The sequence below is a fragment of the Solanum verrucosum genome, unplaced genomic scaffold (assembly GCF_900185275.1).
Source record: "Solanum verrucosum unplaced genomic scaffold, falcon-dt-bn FXZP01000196.1, whole genome shotgun sequence".
In the NCBI taxonomy this organism is placed as follows: Eukaryota; Viridiplantae; Streptophyta; class Magnoliopsida; order Solanales; family Solanaceae; genus Solanum; species Solanum verrucosum.
In genome coordinates this window covers 4627269-4649537 of record NW_026020420.1, presented here as the reverse complement: position 1 = coordinate 4649537, position 22269 = coordinate 4627269, and the positions used below count along the sequence as shown (strand labels likewise).

Sequence of the window (22269 nt, the reverse complement as noted above, 5' to 3'; positions counted from 1 at the left end):
ATTTTAATCTAATTTATAAGTTTTATAAAGTGGGATGATAAATTATTGATTTATCAACTAATTTCATTTTTATACATTCAAATTCAACCTAATCCGACAATTTGAAACCCCTACACCCACCCTCATGTCTTCACTTCTATCATATTAGATATCAAAGGAACATAAAGAAAGACTCCCCCAACACACTAGATGTGTCTAATTGTTACACATACATATTAAAGGTCTTTTGTCAATTATAAAAAGATTCATATAGGTAATCCTAACTAAAATAAAAGGTATACATAATTGATTAATTGTGAGTTTTGGTTAGTCACAAGTCCATTTCTTTGGACCAAGACAAACCTAAAAATCTATATGAGATCGAAAATCTCTTAACACAATGACTTTTCATCAAACTACCTCATAATTTCCAAAAAAAATGAAGACTTTTTAGCACAATGACTTTTCTTTAAGATTGAATAGTCTCATAATTTTAATTAATTCGATTAAAGGACCATTAAAAATTAAGATAATTGTGTGTTTTGGCTAGCCACAAGTCTATTTCTTGGATCAAAACAAATAATAGAAAGAAGAAGATCTTTTTACATAATGATATTTCTTTAAAATTGAATTACCTCATAATTTCAATTCGATTAAGGGACGATTATTTTCATTACCGATAAAAAAGACTCCACATAGCCCAACCCCACAACTCCACTTCTATCAAACTTGAAACAGAAAGTGTATTTTCATTAGGCTAACTAGACACGTGTCATACTTACAAAGTCTTGTTGTTAATACAAAATCCAAATATAGCTCACGGCTCACACAAAACCATAAGAATTTATTTTTATTTTATTTTTTTTTGATAATTCTAAAAGTTCTTGAACAATACTTATGTCATCTCTTACGTCAATTTAGCAAGTTATATACCACAAAAATCTTAATATACCAGTGTGTTTTACATCATACAAAGGCAGCAAATACTGTCCATACTTAACCCACCCCAAAAAGGAAACAAAAATAAAAAATAAAAAATAAAAAATAAAAAAATTTGAATTTGAATTTAATCTCTGAAATTTTTAATATTGAACTTGTTATGCTATGATAATCATAACTTTAAATTTAATATTGTTGAAATATTGAAGGTTTTTTCACGTAAGACGGCCAAAATTAATTAAGATCCACCCAACCAACTCAAGTTTGCGAGAGTACTTTGACTCATGAAAAATTTTGTTTATATTTTTTTTATTTGATATTTTATAATTATATATTTATAATAATGAAAAATATAACTATGTTTCGTTACATACTTAAGTATATTATGAAAATAAGTAATGAAATAAAAATTGAACGGATTGAATTATAATTCATTTATTAGTCGATTTTAGTCTAAATAATGGATAAAAAATTAATTTATTAACTTAAATCATTTAAATCAATACTATCATTTAATACGTATTTATATAAATATATAAATATATATTTCGCATTAAAAATACTAATTCGGATGAGCACATCCTATCTCAAATTTCATGTTCCCTAAGCAGAAATATGAATAATGCCACTCATTATCCTTAGCGGAAATTCACATGTTTGAACACTTCGAATCCTTATCTAGATTTCAAGTATTATCAAGAAACTATTTTAAATAATTTACATATTATAATGATGGTACTATTTTTAGTTGGTTTTGAATTATATATTATTATTTTTATAATTGAGAGTTTTTAGTGCTCAAAAAGTGAAGGTTCAAATCATGTTGTCTTTGTCATCTTCCTAAAATTAAATTACTAGTTATTTGCATGCGTTAATAGTATGTAGTCCTTTTTTTTCCTAACATACGAGTTTGATCGTATTCAGTAATTTTAACTCAATTCTCATTTGGTTGAGAAATATACTAATTTATTTATATAACATGATTATTGTTATTGTTATACGAGATTATTGTTCTAAAATTTCAAATTCATATTAAGAATGAACTTTAATTTAACAACTTCATTTTTTTAATGATTGAGATAATATAACTTAAATAAAAAAATGTCAATGCTCTTTTATAATGCCCTAATCTTATCCTGTAGTGTTTTCATATAAAGTACTATAATGATTGTTACTACGACGATTTTGGGAAGTTGCACTAATTAGTTTCTTTAACTTCATCAAAAGGTTATTGCATTATGAGATTTACGATAAACATGATATAGTGTTATATTGTCCGGTCGTCTTTATTTGTTATGAAATTTGAATACAATGTATTTCTGTTTTTTTATCTTAATTATGAATTTTTATTTATTTTTCATTCAGTATTGAATTCTTCTTGGACTCGACTAATTCAATTATTCAGACACTCTCTATCAAAAGCAATATCATTCTCAAGATTTGAACCTAAAATCTCTAATTAAGAGTTTATAAATACACCACTTCATTATAACCTTTGGGGATTAACGATAAAAAAAAACTTAAATTCTTTCATAATATATCATGATTTGCCTCTCCAATAGTGTACAAAATAACATGTTCCCGTACCAAACAAATATTGATCACGAGAAAAGATATTGTTTTCACTATCCACAAAAGTAAAAATAAAATTGAGTGAACTTCATATTTTTAGGGTAAAAATATATATATTTATATATAGTGATGAATTCGAAAATTTCGTTAGGATCTAATAAAAGAACTATTCAACTTCCTAAAATAATTTTTCATGCTTGAGGAGAGACAAATGTTAATTTAATCAGATAATTTTTTATAATTAATACTACTAATTGATAGTTGATCAGTATGTTAAAAGGAACAACTACTTTTACGTATTTAGTAAATAAAAATAAATTTCTTTAATTACAAGTAAGTTGAGATTAATTATATGAATTCTCCCTGCATATAAAAAAACTTGAGAAAGTTCAGACCACATATTTTGTTTTTATCTTCCTTGTACCGAGGAATATGGAATGTGGTGAGATGATTTGAAGTTTAGGAGTTTTGAATGGGGAATGAAAAAAAAAATACTTTTGAGAATGTCGTTCTCAAAATTGAACTCTGCAATGCACGACTTAAATATAAATATCGAACACGAAATTAAAAACAGAAAAAAAGTAGTTGTACAAAATTGCTGAGGCTATATATAACAAATTATGTAATAAAATAGCTGAACTTTCTGGGATAAAGGCTATGGACATAGGATAAAATGTTACAATCAGATAGAGTGTACATCTGTCTTGACCTTGTTTGTCACATTAGAACCCTCTATAATCCTTCTCTCCTAGTTAAGAACCATATATTATTTCCACACACACATATGGGGTCGTTTGGTTTGAATATGAGTTATGATGGGATAAGTTATGTTGGGATAAGTTATGTTGGGATTAGTTATGATGGGATAAGTTGTCCTGGGATTATTTCTTATTGAGTGTTTGGTTTGTTATATTCAAAATAATATATATTGATAAATTTTAAGAACAAATTGTTTGTTTACAAAATTACCCTTCACTTTATTTAAACTTTTTAAATTTTTCTTTGTGAGCTTTAGTTATTCATTTTTTAAAATAAAACTTTTATTTTTTTTAACTTAAATATTTTTGTTTATGTATTCCCATGATAAGTACCATGTGTATTTAAAAATATAACTTTTTTCTTATTTAGCTTAAAAATAGAACTTTCCTCTTAAGTTTATTAAAGAGAAGAAAATTTATGAGAAATCAAAATAAAATAAACATAAGAATTAGTCAAATAAATTCATAAATAAAAATTATATTTATATAGTATAATTTTTTAATAGAAAAATATGTATAATTATCATAAAAATAAGGAGTAGTAAATATTATTATACATGGTATTAAAAAAAATGTAAATATACATAAATGTAAAAAATGATATATAAAAAGGATTTAAAGGGACATATTTGTCATTTACCTATTCTATCTCGGGATAAGTTATCCCGGGATTACTATACCACCCATGGGGAGGGATAACTTATCCCGGTACTAATTATTAATCCCGGGATAAGTTATCCCGGACTTGCCAACCAAACAACATAATTTTTTTTTATCCCATCACTATTTCCTTATCCCATCACTATTATTTCTAATCCCTCACACCAAACGAGCCCATAATATATACATATTTTCTTCATTTTCACTCGATATATGGTACATGAGCCTGACTAAAGTTGAATTTACGAACTTGAATGATAAATTACAACACTTTTTGATAAATATAAATACAGAGGTGAACCTAGCTAGGATTTGAATACTTTGGATACACCAAATATTATTTTAGCTCAAATATGAGCTTTAAAATAAACTTAAAATAAAATGAAAATAAACACTTTGGGTAGATTCAAATCCATGTCTCACGGATGGATCCTCTAGATTGTATCAGTAGTACAATGACATTCCTATACTTTTTATGGGTACACTGTTAATTATATCATAATTTCTGTCAATTTCTCAAGATAGATATACATATATATACATCATTTTTTCCAAAATTAACGAATGCACGTGCACACCGTAGAAGGGTGGGTGCACCTCTGGGATCATATCAAGATCTATGCATATAATAACTCTCTAAATTTCTATGGGTAGTTTGGTAAAATGAAAAAAGCAAATGACCTACCATAATAATTCAAAATACATTAATGTTGTACACATTAATCATGTCAATACCATAGTCTATAAGTTAAATTCTTTAAACCTAAAATTGGAAATATGAAAACTATATAAAATAAGTTTTTTTTTTTTTTTACAAATAATAGAAGCTGCCAGTTAACAACTGTCCTCCTAATCACCTCCCCCAATAATACAAACTAGGAAATGTGAAAGAAAAGGACTAATTAACTTGTACATATACTAGATATAAGACCCCGTGCCAGCAGGGGACCCAATATATGTTATTAATTTTTTTTGTCTCAATTTATGTGATTCATGAAAACTTAAGAAGTTATCAAAAAATTTATGACTTTAAAAATATTTTAAGTTGTTAATTATTGTAATTTATAGTACTTTTTTACATCATTTTAACAATAATATATATTATTCTCTATGTTTCAATTGTGGCATATATAGGATTTCAAAAGTTAACCTTTTTTTTGTCTTTTAAATATAATAAACTGTTAATTGTTGTAATTTGTAGTACCTTTTTAACGTAATTTTTAAATAATATATGTATGACTTTAAAAATATTTTAAGTTGTTTATTATTGTAATTTATAGTATTTTTTTACATAATTTTAACAATAATATATATTATTCTCTTTATTTCAATTTATGTGGCATGTATAGGATTTCAAAAGTTAAAGTTCAGTTAATAATTGTAATTTATAGTACCTTTTTAACGTAATTTTCAAATAATATGTGTTACTTTCCAAGTTTCCATGTCCCAAGTTATGTGGCATTGATAGACTTTTTAGAGTCAAGTGATTTTTTATATGTATTTTATTTATTTTTTAAATTGTTAATTATTGTGATTTATAGTACTTTTTACGTCAATTTCAAAAAATATATGTTTATCATCTAACCCATTTTATGTGATACCAATAGAATGTCAAGAATCAATCAAATTTTTTTTATATTACTTTTAAATATTTATGTTGTTAATTATTGTGATTTATAATATTATTTATATAATTTTTAAACTAATAACCAACAAAAAGAATTAGAGAAATAAATTTAACTCAAAGAAAATTACTAAATTGTAATGAAAAATATTACTATTACACTCTACTACTTATACAAACTAGTATACGTACCCGCGCGTTGCGCGGCTATATATGAAATTATGATTAATTTAATTTCATGAAACATCAAATAGTTGAAATATTTTTACATATTTGTCCTTTATTATTTTTATGTTGTATTGATATATTCATATATTTTTCGTATTAACAATTTATTAGTTAAAAATATTTCACATGAAATGTAAAATATCATAAGATTAAATGACATGTTAGTATATTTTGCATATATTTTTTTTCAAATCCAAAAGATTCAAAATATTCTTTACATTCTTAAATTTGTGTCAAACGATAATAGAAAAATAATTTAAAATAAAGTCAATATAAAATAATGTCATAATAATAGAAACATGTACATGATATATACATTTTTTATTAATCATTGAAAATAATTAATTACAAATAGTGAATAAGTTACTTTTAAACTTTCGAAAAATAAAATAATAATTTATTTATTTTTATCAATGATTAGATGTCAAGGAACTTGTAAATTTTTCTAGTATTCTATTGTAGTAGTTACTGCGTAAATTTCTTTTATGACTATTATAAAATTTATCATAGTTTTTAGTACTTATTATTTTAATACAATGTGTAATTTTTATTTATTATTTTCTTCAAATTGTTATTTTTGTTTAATCATAAAAAATAATAATTACAACAATTTCTGTTTTTATTAACTTAAATATATTTTAATACAACGTGTAATATTTACTTACTATTTTCTTCCCCATTTTATTTTCTTTAATCATATATCAATAATACATACAACAATTTAATTTTATTAACATAAATACTTTTAGTATTAATTCTTCTAATGTTCTATTAATAATAATGATTTAAATTATTTATGATCACTATTAAAGCTTCTATATAATTGAGATAAAAATTGAGGTACGTACAAATAAAAATATTTTTGAACAAACAAAATAATTTCAAAATTTGAACTTTTAATTTGTTAGTCTCAATAATTTAAAAAATTACAAATAATTTTATAATTTTAAAATAACTAACATATCATTTTAAAATAATTTTATAATTCCTAATTAACTATTTAAAAGTTTATATAAATTCTATATTTTTTTTAAATGTTTGAATTCCACGTTATAAAAAAAATAATCTTAATTTTGAGTTCGCTTTGATCTAATATTTTGAAACATGTTACTATTTGTCTCGATCTCATATACAATAGTACATATTCTCTTATTAATTAAATGGAAATTTCTAATTAATTAAATGACCTATTATTTATTTCAGTATTGACAAAATAATTTTAAATTATCTGATACCTTGTAATATAAGCAGTCTTTTTTGTACATTTAATTTTTAGAATAGTTGTATATTCTATAGGTTTGAAGGTTCTAAATTTCAAAGACAAACCATTTATTTTAAGTATAATAACAATTTGAAATAAATTTAACTGAACAAATGAACAAATTTTTGTTCATACTTTAATATTTTATCACTCACAAGTATATTACTAAAAAGATATAAGAAAGTGGAATAATATGCATAAATCATGATAGTCTACATTTATCGATACATCATATTAATATTTCCATAGTATACAAAGATATTCAATTGCACATATTTAGCATTTTAAAAATGTGAATATATTACCAATAATCCAACAATCAAAAACATATAAAACTCATTTGATTTAAAGAATTTAAGTACATAATATCACAAAAACAAATCAAATTGAATGAAATAAACTAAAATGTCACAATAAGACATTATACTTATCAATATCAGTTTGATAAATATTAATCTTCTTTTTCTTGGACTTTCACTTTTTTATTTGCAAATATATTCAAATTTCTTTGGCTAGCCATCAAATAATCGACCTATTCACCCCATAAAAAAATGAAGATAAGAAGAATGAAACTAATTTAACAAACAACATTACACATTTGAAGAAGAATAGATTCATGGTTCAATCATTTGATTTAAAGAATTTATGTACAAAATATGACAAAAATAAATCAAATTGAATGAAATAAACGGAAAAAAAAAACACAATAAGACATTCTAGATCTAACAATATCATCATTTGCAGAGGATTTTCACTTTGATAAATATTGTTCTTATTTTCTTGAACCTCTACTATGTTATTCGCAAATATAATCAAATTTTATTCGGCCAGCCATTAAATAATTTACCTATTCACTAAATAAAAAGAATAGAAATAATTTAACAGATAACATTACACATTTGAAGAAGAATACATCCATAATTCAATAATAAACACATGTTAATATAAATGACGGAATAACAAATTAACAGAAAATAATAAAATTAAAAAGTATTCGATTAGCTGCTCTAAAATTAAATTAAAAAATAACATACAATTACAAATAAAATTAATCAAATTTTAATTCATACTCTAATATTTTATCACCCACAAATCTATTATTAAAATAAAAATATATAAGAAAGTGAGGTAGCATGCATAACTATGATAATAAATTATATTACACATTTATCAATATTATTATATTAATGATTCCATAACAACGATTTTTAATTGCATATATTTAACATTTTAATAAATGTGAAGATATGACCAATAATTCAATAATATGAAAGCATGTTAGTATAAATGATTGAATAGAAAAAACTAACAGAAAATGATAACATAAAAAGTATTAGAATAACTTCACTTAGATTAAATAAAAAGTAACACAATCGAAAAAAAATATTAATCACAATAAAAATCATCAAAGATTACAAATGTAAATAAAAGAAGAACATAAAAAACTCATTCGATCTAAAGAATTTAAGTACAATATATGACAAACAAATCAAATTGAATGAAATAAACTAAATAAAATTCACAAAAAGACATTATAGATCTAACAATATCATCATTTGCAGAAGATTTCAACTTGCATGAATATTCTTCTTCTTCTTCTTGGACTTTCACTTTGTTATTTGCAAGTATATTCAAAATCTTTTTTCCGGGTAGCCGTCAAATAATCTACCTATTCGCTCCATAAAAAGATGAAGATAAGAATAATGGAAATAATTCAACAAATAATACTACACATTTGAAGAAGAATAGATCAATTAATTTTGTTAATGACTTTATTTTTTATGTATATATAGGGAATAGAGATAATGGGTAGAGTAGTTTTAGGTAACCACTTTAAATTCAAATTCAAAAAGTAACTACTTTGCCATTTAAAAAAAAATAGTTATGTGAGTTGGTTAATTATTTTGAAAAAAACACATTTAAAATATATTTTTTATTTTTTAAAAACTAAAGTATATCTTCATTTAACAGTTTTTTTTAATGTGCGGGTAGTTTTGCTATTTATTTATTTATTTAAAACGATTGATGCACGTTTTTATTTTATTTTTTCTTTTCTACTTTTTTAAGTTATAATATTATTTTAAAAAAAAAAGAAATAATATTCTTTAAGAGATCTATCAAAATGGCAGTGTTTTTTTTTCCTATTTCAATTCACGTAAGTTTTACACTGCTATTAATTTAAATAAGTTTTGTAATGTTAAATAAGTTTTAAAATGTTAATTTAAGAAATACTTTAAGTTTATATTTTGTTTTTTTATTTTTCAATTGTTATTTATTATTTAAAATATATTTTAAAAAGCTGTCATGAAAACTGATTAGCAATTTAAATACATTGTTATAAACATTATTATAATATTATATTATTATTACTTTTATTAGTACGATAATTATTTATTATTATTGTTACTATTATTTAAAAATTCACCTTTTAAAAATAGTTGGTTAGTCTTTTTTTATTTCTTTTGGTTTAATTTAAGATACATATTTAAAAGATTTTTAAATTAATTTTTTAAATTTTAAAATTGTGAAATTTTTGTGGTGCTGACATGTGGCGTTTTTTGCTTCTCCTATTATATATAGATAGATAATTATTTATTATTATTGTTACTATTATTTAAAAATTCACCTTTTAAAAATAGTTGGTTAGTCTTTTTTTATTTCTTTTGGTTTAATTTAAGATACATATTTAAAAGATTTTTAAATTAATTTTTTAAATTTTAAAATTGTGAAATTTTTGTGGTGCTGACATGTGGCGTTTTTTGCTTCTCCTATTATATATAGATAGATGTTTAAATGGAAAACTGAATGAGCCGACATAGTAAAGTGAGCCCATGAGTTGGGCCCACATAATTCAAGAGAAAGAATAATCTCTTGATATGACATATAAGTCCTTGTGTAAATATTGATTGGTTTTTTTGGTTTAATAAGGAAAAAGTAGAAAGTTTCAAAAATGCCCTTGTCATACAAGCAGACATGTTGACGAAGACATGCTAGACTCTTATATATATAGTAGTAAAGTAATGTGCATAATACTCTCCCTAAAAGAATAAAAAAATCATGTCACAATGTTTTAATAATAAACCAATATTTAATCTTGTATGCCCACTTTGTCTAATTTTAAGCTGGATGTCTAAACAGTAGGAAATTATTGTCCCATCTATTATGTTTCATATGAAACTTCTCCATTTGAATTAGTTATAAAATTTTAACCCCCCCCCCCCTCCTCCCTCCCTCCGCCCCTTCTTTTTTTTACTATCAAGTGGTTGAACGTCTCTTTCCTCCTATCTTAATCTGAAAATTATTTACTATTAAATTACTCATTTTATTTTTAATTGCATATACTTATAACATGATATATCATGTTTAAGATCACAGGTTTAAAAGTTGTTTTGATATGACAAATAGGGAGATTTGACTTTTTTTATCGAGGTCAAGACATCGTCGGTTACTATTCATGAAACAGTCACTTATTATAATACGATTCACTTTTTTATATGTGAAGGTCTTTTTTTCTTTCTTAAAATTTTATATTCAGCCAAACACATGTAAGAATGATTTTAAAACAAAAAAAAAAAACAATCACAAGTCATCAAGAGTATTTTAAAAATATTTAATTTCTAGATATTGATGTATAGTTTATTAGGTCATAATGGTATATTTTGGAACTTAAAAAAATTAGACATGTTATATACAAAATTTAAGCTCTGGCATATCCTATAAATAGTGGAGCTTTAGGAATCATTTAGAACACACAATTACATACAAATATGGAAGTGATGAATAAGAAGAAAGTTAACTCCTCTAGAAAGATGAAGGGTGGAATGATCACTATGCCCTTCATATTTGGTTAGTTCACTCTTCTCTTTTCTTTTTCTTTTTTTTTTGAATCTTGAAATTACAAACAATTTGTATAGCTATAGTTTCTTAGGCAATCTGGTGTACAAAGTATTTTGTGTTAGCAGAGTACTAAAAAATCAGGAAAGGCTCACACCTCAAGAGGTTTGATGTAGACAATATAATCCTAATGCAAGTATTACTGACTTTTTTCACGACTCAAACATGTGGTTCTTTCTTATTTTCAACTTTTCACTCAAATTTTTTGTGAATCTTGAAATTACACGCATTTTGTATAGTTTCTTGAATAATAAAGGGCAATCCGATGTACAACGCATTATGAGTCCAGTGAAGGGCTACACCGTACCCCATGGAAATGGACTTGTAATATATAAATCATACAGAGATAACTTTATCATTGCTCCAACACTCTTCTTTGTGTATATAGTTTCTTGAATACTAAGTGAAATTGAACTTAATGTTCTTTTCTTGTGTGTAGCAAATGAGATATGTGAGAAATTGGCAGTGGTGGGGTTTGGTACAAATATGGTCATTTACTTGACAAATGAGCTCCATCTTCCATTAACAAAAGCAGCAAACACACTTACAAATTTTGGTGGCACTGCAAGTTTGACACCATTGATTGGAGCTTTTATTGCTGATACTTTTGCTGGAAGATTTTGGACTATAACTGTTGCTTCTATCATCTACCAAATTGTAAGTCTCTCTCTCATTTTCTTTTCCAGAGTTTAACTTCTATCACTGACAGTAAAGGCAGATCAAAAGGAGAGTATCAATTACGAGTTCGAACGAATTTACAAACTTTTGTTTAGACTATGTAGTTGTATTATGAAATTTACTTTAAATACATATAAATATTTAACTGTGAACTGACGTCTATGAATTTGGTGATAAATTCAGAATTCATAAACTCTAAATTCTGACCCTGCTATAACAGATTTAAATATTTACCCGCTATAACAGATTAAAATATTTACCTGCTATAACAGATTAAAATATTCTTAGTAATTTTTGCTTATATTATTAATTATGTGAGCAAGTTGACTTCTTTTAATTTTTTGAGGTTAGATGTTAAAGTAAATATGACATATAGTTTGATGTTTCATAGTATGCATAATTTAGTTGTATCAAGTAACACTCAAATTATTAGTGTGAGGGGTTGTAATATTTTTGACTACTTTCTTGAAACACTTATTAAATGGCTTATTTATCTTCTTTGATAAGCTTTGTAATGGATAAGATATATATGGTGAATGACTTAATTTGGATAGTCAAAAACCTTGGAAGTTTGGTTTCATATTGAATTTACAGTAAATATATTATTACTGTGATCAGTTCACTTCTCTTCTTGTCTTTTCAAACTCGAACTAAATATAAATAAATTTATTTATTTTAACGTATATCATAGCAGGTAATCAACTTTATTTTGATTTCCAATCGATACTTTAAATGGAAAGCTACATATAATTATCATCTGAGTGATTTGATAGTATAACAAACTATTTTACAGTTTATCATCAGTATACAAAAGTTAAACTCTTTCATATTATCATATAACATGTACAATGAACTTTCCTAGTTCAAAATTCAGGGGTGAAGCTAGAGTGTAATATGTTAATTTGGTAAAATTAAACTTACTAGTAGTGTTGGTTCAAAATTTGCATGTCTTAAAATAGTTATTTAACATATACAAATTGTTAACTTTAGAACTCAGTAACTCAAAAGGACTAAAATCTCAAACCCCCTTTTGATTTTAATTTCAGGGCATGATCATTTTAACATTATCAGCAATACTTCCACAACTAAGGCCACCATCATGCAAAGATGATGAATATTGCAAAGAAGCAAATTCAAGTCAATTAGCCATCTTATATGTGTCATTACTCTTAACAGCCTTTGGGTCAGGTGGAATTAGGCCATGTGTTGTTGCATTTGGGGCAGACCAATTTGATGAAAATGATCCAAATCAAAAAACACAAACATGGAAATTCTTTAATTGGTACTATTTTTCTATGGGATTTTCAATGCTTGTGGCTGTCACAGTAATTGTTTATATTCAAGATAATATTGGATGGGGTATTGGATTTGGTGTCCCAACAATTGCTATGCTTATATCAATTGTTGTTTTTATATTTGGATACCCTTTGTATAGAAATTTGGATCCTGCTGGTAGCCCTTTTACTAGGCTAGTGCAAGTTTGTGTTGCTGCCTACAAGAAGAGAAAATTGGATATGGTAAATGATACTAATTTGCTTTATCAAAATCAAGAACTTGATGCTGATATTTCTACTGCTGGCAATCTTGTCCATACTAAGCAAATGAAGTAAGTCATTTTCTTCTCCGAGTTTAAGTTTTGTGCACTGATTGACTGTGTATATTTTTTAGATTGTTAGTTACAATTAACATGCAATATATATTGCTCAGACTCTTTTAAAATATTGTAAAATGCGTGTTGGATCCTCTGAATATATTTTGGAGGATCTGACATGAGTGTGTCAGCCTTTTTGAAGAGTACAAGAACCATAGCTTACAACAATAGGTAACTCTTCATATGGTCACTAATTTTTATGGTGATAAAAATTGGTAAAAATGGTATTTTGTTAGTGTATATGACCTTTTCTTTAAAGTTAACTTATATACATTGATAGTGTACACCTAAAATATAACAATATGCAACTTCTTATAATAATTGAAAGTAATTACCTGTAAAATGAAACAGACAACCTATTATAACATGTATAGTATAAACAACTTTTATAAATCCATCACATGTTAGTTTTGCACCTTCAATAATGGAGAGGAATCTTGTGTGAATAATTGATATAATTACACATAAGATAACAGTAAAAAATGAAGAGGTGAAGATACTAGAATATTCTGTATGCTAACTTTGATTAAAACTAGAAATTTCTTTCTTAAGGAGATAACTCTTTTCTCTCTTTTATGATAAATCAAATGTCTTGCTATTAAATTTAATCAATCATCAATCAATTTGTACATGTATGTCTATTAATTGTGTGGCCAAAAACATTATGTGAATAAATGTTGTCTGTCCTGTTATTTGTCTTTATTTTCATGTCTTTGTACACCCCATCAAAATCAAGATTCATTGAATTTTATTCACATTTCCCATTTAATTTATTTTTTATTATTTTCACGGCTTCAATAATGTTGCAAGAATCAGTACTGAAGTCATTAAAAATCAAAAAACAAGTTGATTAATACTGCCAAAAGTTGTGTCTTTTGGAAGTGTACTATCAAATTGGAGTTAATTTGTAAGAAAATGTAAAAGATCTAGTCAAATTTGGATGACTGCTTGGACTCTTCAAAAATGTCAACAAATACATGTTCAATCCTCCAAAAAGTAGTATATTTTTTGAGGATCCTACATGACTGCGATAATGTTTTTAGAAAATTCAAGCAACATAGGTCCTAACTCCTAATGTTAGACTTAACATGTTTCATTATGATGTAGACCTAATCATTAAAGGCAACATGCTAATGTCTTTGAAAAAACTTCAAACAACTATCATACTCACATTTAACGAGTACTGTATTATGTGACCATTTCATTTAAAAGTTTAACGTTTTTTTTTTTAGATTCTTGGACAAAGCAGCAATAGTAACAGAGGAGGACAACCCGAAATCTCCCAATCTATGGAGGCTAAACACGGTCCATCGCGTAGAAGAGCTCAAATCGATCATAAGAATGGGTCCAATATGGGCATCAGGGATCATCCTGATCACAGCATACGCACAACAACACACATTCTCAGTCCAACAAGCCAAAACAATGGACAGACACTTGATAAATTCCTTTGAAATTCCAGCTGCCTCGATGACTGTCTTCACATTAACAACAATGTTATGCACCGTTGCCTTCTATGACCGCGTATTTGTCCCTATTGCACGTAAGTTCACTGGACTCGAACGAGGAATCTCTTTCCTAAGCAGAATGGGAATTGGATTCTTCATATCTGTCCTAGCCACTTTAGTAGCTGGATTTATTGAAGTTAAACGAAAAAATGTTGCATCAAGTTATGGACTAGTCGATAAACCAAAATCAATAGTTCCAATTTCAGTATTTTGGCTTGTGCCACAATATTGTCTACATGGTATAGCTGAGGCATTTATGTCAATTGGACATCTTGAATTTTTCTATGATCAAGCTCCAGAGAGTATGAAAAGTACAGCCACCGCGTTGTTTTGGACATCGATTTCAGCTGGGAATTATTTGAGTACATTTCTGGTAACGTTAGTTCATAAATTTACTTCAGGACCGAGAAGAACCAATTGGCTGCCTGATAATAACTTGAATAAGGGGAGATTAGAGTATTTTTACTGGTTAATTACGATTCTACAAGTGGTTAATTTGATTTACTATTTGTTTTGTGCAAGATTATATACTTTTAAGCCTATTCAGATGGACAAAACAGAGGATTTGGAGACTAAAAAAGATGGGATTGAACTTGTAAACAATGTTTAGTTTGTATTTTGTAACTTTAGTTTATAGTATTATTATGTAATAGTTTTTAGGTTATGAGGAAAGAAAAGAATGGTTATGAATAGTTGAATGTAATAATTATTAATAGATGGAATAATAAGACTTTGACTACTTCTCTTAAGTTATATGTGCATGAACTTCACACGTAAATGACTGAACTTTATCACTCATATATGCATGAACTTCAAGCAAAAACGATTGCTATGGCTGAACTTCAGTCATATCACATGTGCTCTAATTTTAGATACTGTATGTCTGATGTTATTTTAAAGTCAATAAATTTTTAAAATTTTGTGCATTATCAATATGATTTAAATGGTGATCCAAAATCGGGTATATGTACATTTCGGCCAACCCATTTACGAATTGGGTCTAGCCCATGAGAAAAAGAATTTGGGTTAGCCCATTTTGAAGATTGTGGGCCTTAACCAACCTAATATTAGCTTTCATGGATTACTACTATTTTTCTCCGTCATTTCTATCAAAATTGAATATTATATTTAAAATATATTTATGTGAAAATAACGATTTTAAAATATCGTTTTCAAAAATCTATTTCTTATTTAATATTTATACTCCTTTTTTGTTTTTTTTCAAGATCTTATTTTTATCATTTGTTTTCACTCCTTTCCATTTTGGTACATACAATATACTCCCTTCGTCTTATTTTATATGTCACCCCTTTCTATAAATAGTTGGTTCATAATACTTGTCATTTCATAAAATCAATGCATAAATTACCATATTCTTCTTTTTTTACCCTTGTGAGTTATTAGCCTTGAAAATATACATTTGACCAACTTAGAAAAATTAAGTAAATGATTCATGTTCATTGGTTAAATTAACTAATCAAAATAAATTAATTCATATTCATTGATTGAAAACTTGAGTTCCAAGAAAATTAAATAAGGGTAGAAGGGTAAAATTATATCATTTCTTAATGCAAGTGCAAAGTAAAAAAGTGACATATAAAATGGGACGGAGGGAGTATCAAACTCTCATGATAAAGTACTTGTCTCATTCTCTTCGAGTATCAAGGAGGGATGTTCTTAAATTTCCTCCCTGTAACTACTAGTCAATAGGGGTATTGATGACATTATTGGCACTCTTTCTCTCAGTCCATTTTTACTTTCTCTGGTATTAACTTGCACACCTCTTAAAAAGTAATAAATAGAATGACAATTCTATTATATCGTTTTTTGAATATAATAATAATATTTTAAAAAATATATTAATGACTAGAGTTAATAATCAAAATAAATTATGAATTAATAAAAAATATTTTTATTATAATTTTACGAATAAATGTGGACGGTGGTAGTAATTTATTTTTTTAACCACAAATTTACATAAATATCAAGTCTAACTTTGAATTCATTGATTTTTGGACTTTTATTAGTAATGAATTCGACAACCACCAAATTTTGACTTTAAGCTCATTGTGTAACGTATTTTAGGAGGAATTGCATTTCAACCATATAGAGTGGAACCAATTTAATCATCCAATTGGGGAACATACAACAACTTCACTTTAGAAAAAACATGAACTATCAACCAGAATAATAATAATATATCTAATATAATTTTACGAATGAGGTATGGAAAAATTGAGGTATAAGGAAATTTTATTTCTATTTTGTATAAGGTAAAAAGGTTGTTTTCGATAGATCATCTGCTTTGTTAGTGTTTTCAAAATAGGTTTGAGAAAAATATGAGAGAAAAAAAAACAAAAGTCTATGATGAAAATACTAAAAAATATAAGGTGTTCTAAACTAGAAACATGTTCTCCCATGTAAAAAGAGAAATTGTTTGGTTATCTACTCATGTTCTATCTTAATTTTCTACCTTTGCGCCCTCTTATCTAGGATCATATCTTCGATGAGCTAACATGTGTCATGTCCTGTCTAATCACACCTCTTCAATCTTTCTCGGTCTACCTCTATCATTCATAGACCTAACATTGCAACCACTCGCACTTCCTCATTATGCAGCATCTATGTTCGAATCATCTCAGTCTTACTTCACGCATCTTATACAATAAAGAGGTCACTTTTATTGTACCTCATATATCTTCACTTTTAATCATAGCTCTCATAATATATCCACACATCCATTTAAGTATCTTCATTTTCGCTACTTTCATCTTTTAAACATTTGAACTTTTGACTAGCCAGAAATTAAAGTTGAAGTATCAAGGGCCAAATTCAAAATGATTTTGAATTATATATATCGTAGTGTAAAAAAAATATTATTTGTTATCAAGCTTAACATGTAATTGTAAGTCAGTTATCATTTTCTTTTACAAAGTTAGAAGATAATACTTACCATAGAAACTTAATTAACTTTACTTATAAGTAATTTGAGTCTGTTATAATAATTTTTTCAACCACAATACATGGAGCTTAAATAGGGTTAAGCCCCTTCTAAATGACTATTATATCATGTTTTGGACTAGTAATACAGTAATTATTCATAGATGTAACAATAATAACAACGATAACATTTTTAGTGTAGTTTTAAAGTATAATTTGGAGAGATGATGCTTCTGATAACATTTTTAGTATAGTTTTACAAGTATAATTTGGAGAGATGATGCTTCTGATACGTTTGTTTAAGAAAAACGATTTGAAAATAGATTACTCCCTCTGTCTCAATTTATGTGACACGTTTCATTTTTCGAGAGTCAAATAGTTTAATTTTGATATAAAAAAATTGTTCATAGAATTTTTAAATTTTTTAAAATAAAATTTATATATTTGTAAATTACGTAATCACAATAATTGACAATTCAAGATATTTAAAAGATATATGAAAAATTACGGTAAAAAATAGACTTGTTTGAATCTCGAAATGTGAAATGTGTCACATAAATTGAAATAGAGAAAAAATAAATTAGCTTAATATATGTGTAATTAATAATTTGATACGATACATCATTAGTCATAATTAGTAATTACAACCCATCCGAGCCAATTAAAATGGGAGAAAAAACATATTAAGACTCAAAATACTCCTAATAATTAACCATAAAAAATAAATAAAAATAATTCGATCCAATAAAAATGAAAATAAAAAACATATTATCAAATTATTATAATTTTATAAGTTAGCTGGAAATCCCCTAATAGTTAAGCCAAAAAAAAATTAAATTAATTGGCTTCTGAATTCGGATCAGTAACCGGGTCAGCGTTAAGATCCAAACCCGCATTATCTTCCACGCTTTCTCTCTCTTTAACGCCGTCAACAGCCCGTTTAAAATCCTCCTGCCGGAAATTCGGACTCCACGGCTTCGCCGCCGTCAGATTTCTCCCGGCGCCACCGCTCTCGGCGTTTCCCTTCTCGAAATACTTCACCGCCACACGTATTCTCCGCAGTATAGCGTAGAACTCCTCAACTTCTTCGTCCTCCACCGCCGCCGTCACCGATGCCGCCGTTCCATCGTTTTTCTCCGTTTTAATTTGCTTTTTTGCTTCGATCTCTCCGTCGTGTATATATTTCCGTTTATGTACCTCCATAATTTTGAGCTGAATTTTGAATTTTCCGGCGAAGGGTAGAAAAATTGAGTTGATAATATTTGTAATTTGTGAATAGGGATTTGGAAGAATTGATTTCTGGCGTGTGGTAATATGTGTAATTTTATAGTGAATTTCGTGGAAAGTCATAAACTATGTAAAACGTATTGATGATGTATTAAAGGAGTCGTAAGCAAAAATATCTCATGCCAAATGTCAAACAAATGTGGGTTCACGTGGAATAGGGACATTTAAATTTTACAAGGTCGTTTGGTACACAAGATGATATAAGTAAAGATATATCAACAGATTATTTTATATCACTTTCTGTATAAGATAATAATCATTTGAAAGATGGTGGGATGAAATAATCTTGAAATTAGCTGGTACTTCAAACTACAACAAGCCTCGGTCATTGGGTAATCCCACAAATTGAATCTAGAAAGCTCGATAGATCATTGCTCGAATCCTACTTATTTATTACTAAATGTTTATAAATATTTGATGGTGAAGATAGCTATTAACTATTGTATATTATCTTGAGATTGTTTTTTAAAAATATATATATATATATATTGAATTTGTTTCTAAGCTTATTTGATAAAACAATATGAATTTGTTTCTTTTAAAAGATAAAAAGGATCTAGTATTTGGTAATGTGATCTGTATGTTAATATTCTTCAAATCTGAATTATTGATTTGGTCTAAAGATAGCATAATAAACAATAATTTTCGGAAATAAATATAAAATCATAATCAATCTCATTAATAATTTCTGACAAGCTATTAATTTATGGAAAAAAAATATTAGAGATGACATCAGTCTTTGTCGTCATCGTTGGTGGAGTATATGTTTATACTTTTTCTAAAAAATAAAATAAAATGACGTGTCATAATTTCATGTAATGCATTTTGTGTGTGCCACGTGTATACAGGACGAATTTATTGTTATAACTTATGATTTGACAGAAACTAATAACTTTGATCCGTAATAATAATTTATGATCGGAATATATAAACTTAAACCTTGAATTTATCGCAAGATTGGAGCATTTTGATAGTAAGTTTCCCGACTCAGTAACTTTAACACATATTTATTCAATAACTTGCTCTCTTTTTTTTAATTTAATATTCATAAACTTAACTAATGTGCCCATGAGATAAACACACGTTGCGGTGAATCATAATTCACAAGGTGGTTAAAACATTATTTTGACTAGGTTACCCATAGAGTGGTGTGGGCGTTAAGATCTTTTAATATTGTTTCCATATTAGTTTAGACTTGAATTGGTAATATGCCAAATAATTAGTTGGTAAGGTATCACTTCATGAAAAAAAATATTAGGTCTAAAAGGTTAAAAAATATTTTCTTTATCCCTAATTACTTGTCTAAATTTTCTTTTTTAATTGTCCCTAATTACTTGTCTATTTTGACAAATCAAGAAAGGACAATTCTTTTTTGTCTGTTATATTCTCAATTAATTACTTTGAAATATGTAGAACTTTTTGAAAATTTTAAGTTTTTAATTCATCCACTTCATAATTAATAGAGATAAAATGATAAACTCACTATGTTAATTATTGTTTTTTTAATAAATGTGTCAATTTAAAAATAAACAAGTAATTAGGAACATAAGGAATATATGGGCAAGCATTAAATCGAGTTTAATATGGTCCGATAGATAGGGTACATAATTTTCTTATGAGTTATATTTGCAAAACTTTTTTAAAATAAGGATAAAACGCCTAAAAAGACATTTGCATAAATCAGCTAATATTAAAGGGTCCGTTTTTGTTTGCTGTTTTGTCTGCCAAATATTACTTTTTACATTTCTTATTACCTAGATTATTTCACCAATTATATATGCTTAATTTTGTATTCACAGTGTAGTGGGAGGAATAAAATCCATCTATTTCTATAATAAAAGATTTTGAGTTCAAGCTCTAAAACGAATTTTTTTTTAATAATAAGCATTTCTCTTTTTGACGGATCATATAATAAAAGTCATTGTGAGTATAATATTGAAAGTCTATTTAGTTAATATTAAAATAAGTAGACTTTGTTAGTTCCATAATTGTTTAAAAGACTCTACAATATAATACTATCGTTGGTGTTTCTTTAAGGTTCTTCTTAATTTATTCTCCATATTTGTTTTTAATACGTTACTTTCTTGACTTGGTTCTTCTTTTAAGGTTATATAGTTTATTCTGGTTATTATTAAATTACCACTTGCATAATATTAATTGAGTGAAGGGGTTACATGAAACAACCTCTTTATCTGAATATTATAGGTAGAGATGTACAAAATCGAACAGAAAATCTGAATTATTGATTTGGTCTAAAGATAACATAATAAACAATAATTTTCGGAAATAAATATAAAATCATAATCAATCTCATTAATAATTTCTGACAAGCTATTAATTTATGAAAAAAATAAAATATTAGAGATGACATCAGTCTTTCTCGTCATCGTTGGTGGCGTATATGTTTATACTTTTTCTAAAAAATAAAATAAAATGACGTGTCATAATTTCATGTAATGCATTTTGTGTGTGCCACGTGTATACAGGACGAATTTATTGTTATAACTTATGATTTACAGAAACTAATAACTTTGATCCGTAATAATAATTTATGATCGGAATATATAAACTTAAACCTTGAATTTATCGCAAGATTGGAGCATTTTGATAGTAAGTTTCACGACTCAGTAACTTTAACACATATTTATTCAATAACTTGCTCTCTTTTTTTAAATTTAATATTCATAAACTTAACTAATGTGCCCATGAGATAAACACACGTTGCGGTGAATCATAATTCACAAGGTGGTTAAAACATTATTTTGACTAGGTTACCCATAGAGTGGTGTGGGCGTTAAGATCTTTTAATATTGTTTCCATATTAGTTTAGACTTGAATTGGTAATATGCCAAATAATTAGTTGGTAAGGTATCACTTCATGAAAAAAAATATTAGGTCTAATAGGTTAAAAAATATTTTCTTTATCCCTAATTACTTGTCTAAATTTTCGTTTTTAGTTGTCCCTAATTACTTGTCCATTTTGACAAATCAAGAAAGGACAATTCTTTTTTGTCTATTATACCCTCAATTAATTACTTTGAAATATGTAGAACTTTTTGAAAATTTTAAGTTTTTAATTCATCCACTTCATAATTAATAGGGATAAAATGATAAACGCACTATGTTAATTATTATTTTTTTAATAAATGTGTCAATTTAAAAGTAAACAAGTAATTAGGAACATAAGGAATATATGAGCAAGCATTAAATCGAGTTTAATATGGTCCGATAGATAGGGTACATAATTTTCTTGTGAGTTATATCTGCAAAACTTTTTTAAAATAAGGATA

General features: G+C 26.4%; 2 protein-coding genes across 2 annotated transcripts; one reads left to right on the top strand and one right to left on the bottom strand.

Moving 5' to 3' along the window:
- The first annotated feature begins 10705 nt into the window (after positions 1-10705).
- Positions 10706-15491, top strand: LOC125841077 (protein NRT1/ PTR FAMILY 3.1). Its single transcript, XM_049520086.1, has 4 exons — positions 10706-10867; positions 11355-11572; positions 12640-13199; positions 14477-15491. Exons 1-4 carry the CDS (start codon positions 10789-10791, stop codon positions 15360-15362), a joined length of 1743 nt encoding a protein of 580 aa, XP_049376043.1. The 5' UTR covers positions 10706-10788; the 3' UTR covers positions 15363-15491.
- A 3010-nt stretch (positions 15492-18501) lies between these two features.
- On the bottom strand, positions 18502-18919 carry LOC125806786 (protein NEGATIVE REGULATOR OF RESISTANCE-like). Its single transcript, XM_049486534.1, has one exon. It carries the CDS (start codon positions 18893-18895, stop codon positions 18530-18532), a length of 366 nt encoding a protein of 121 aa, XP_049342491.1. The 5' UTR covers positions 18896-18919; the 3' UTR covers positions 18502-18529.
- Between the last annotated feature and the right edge of the window lie 3350 nt (positions 18920-22269).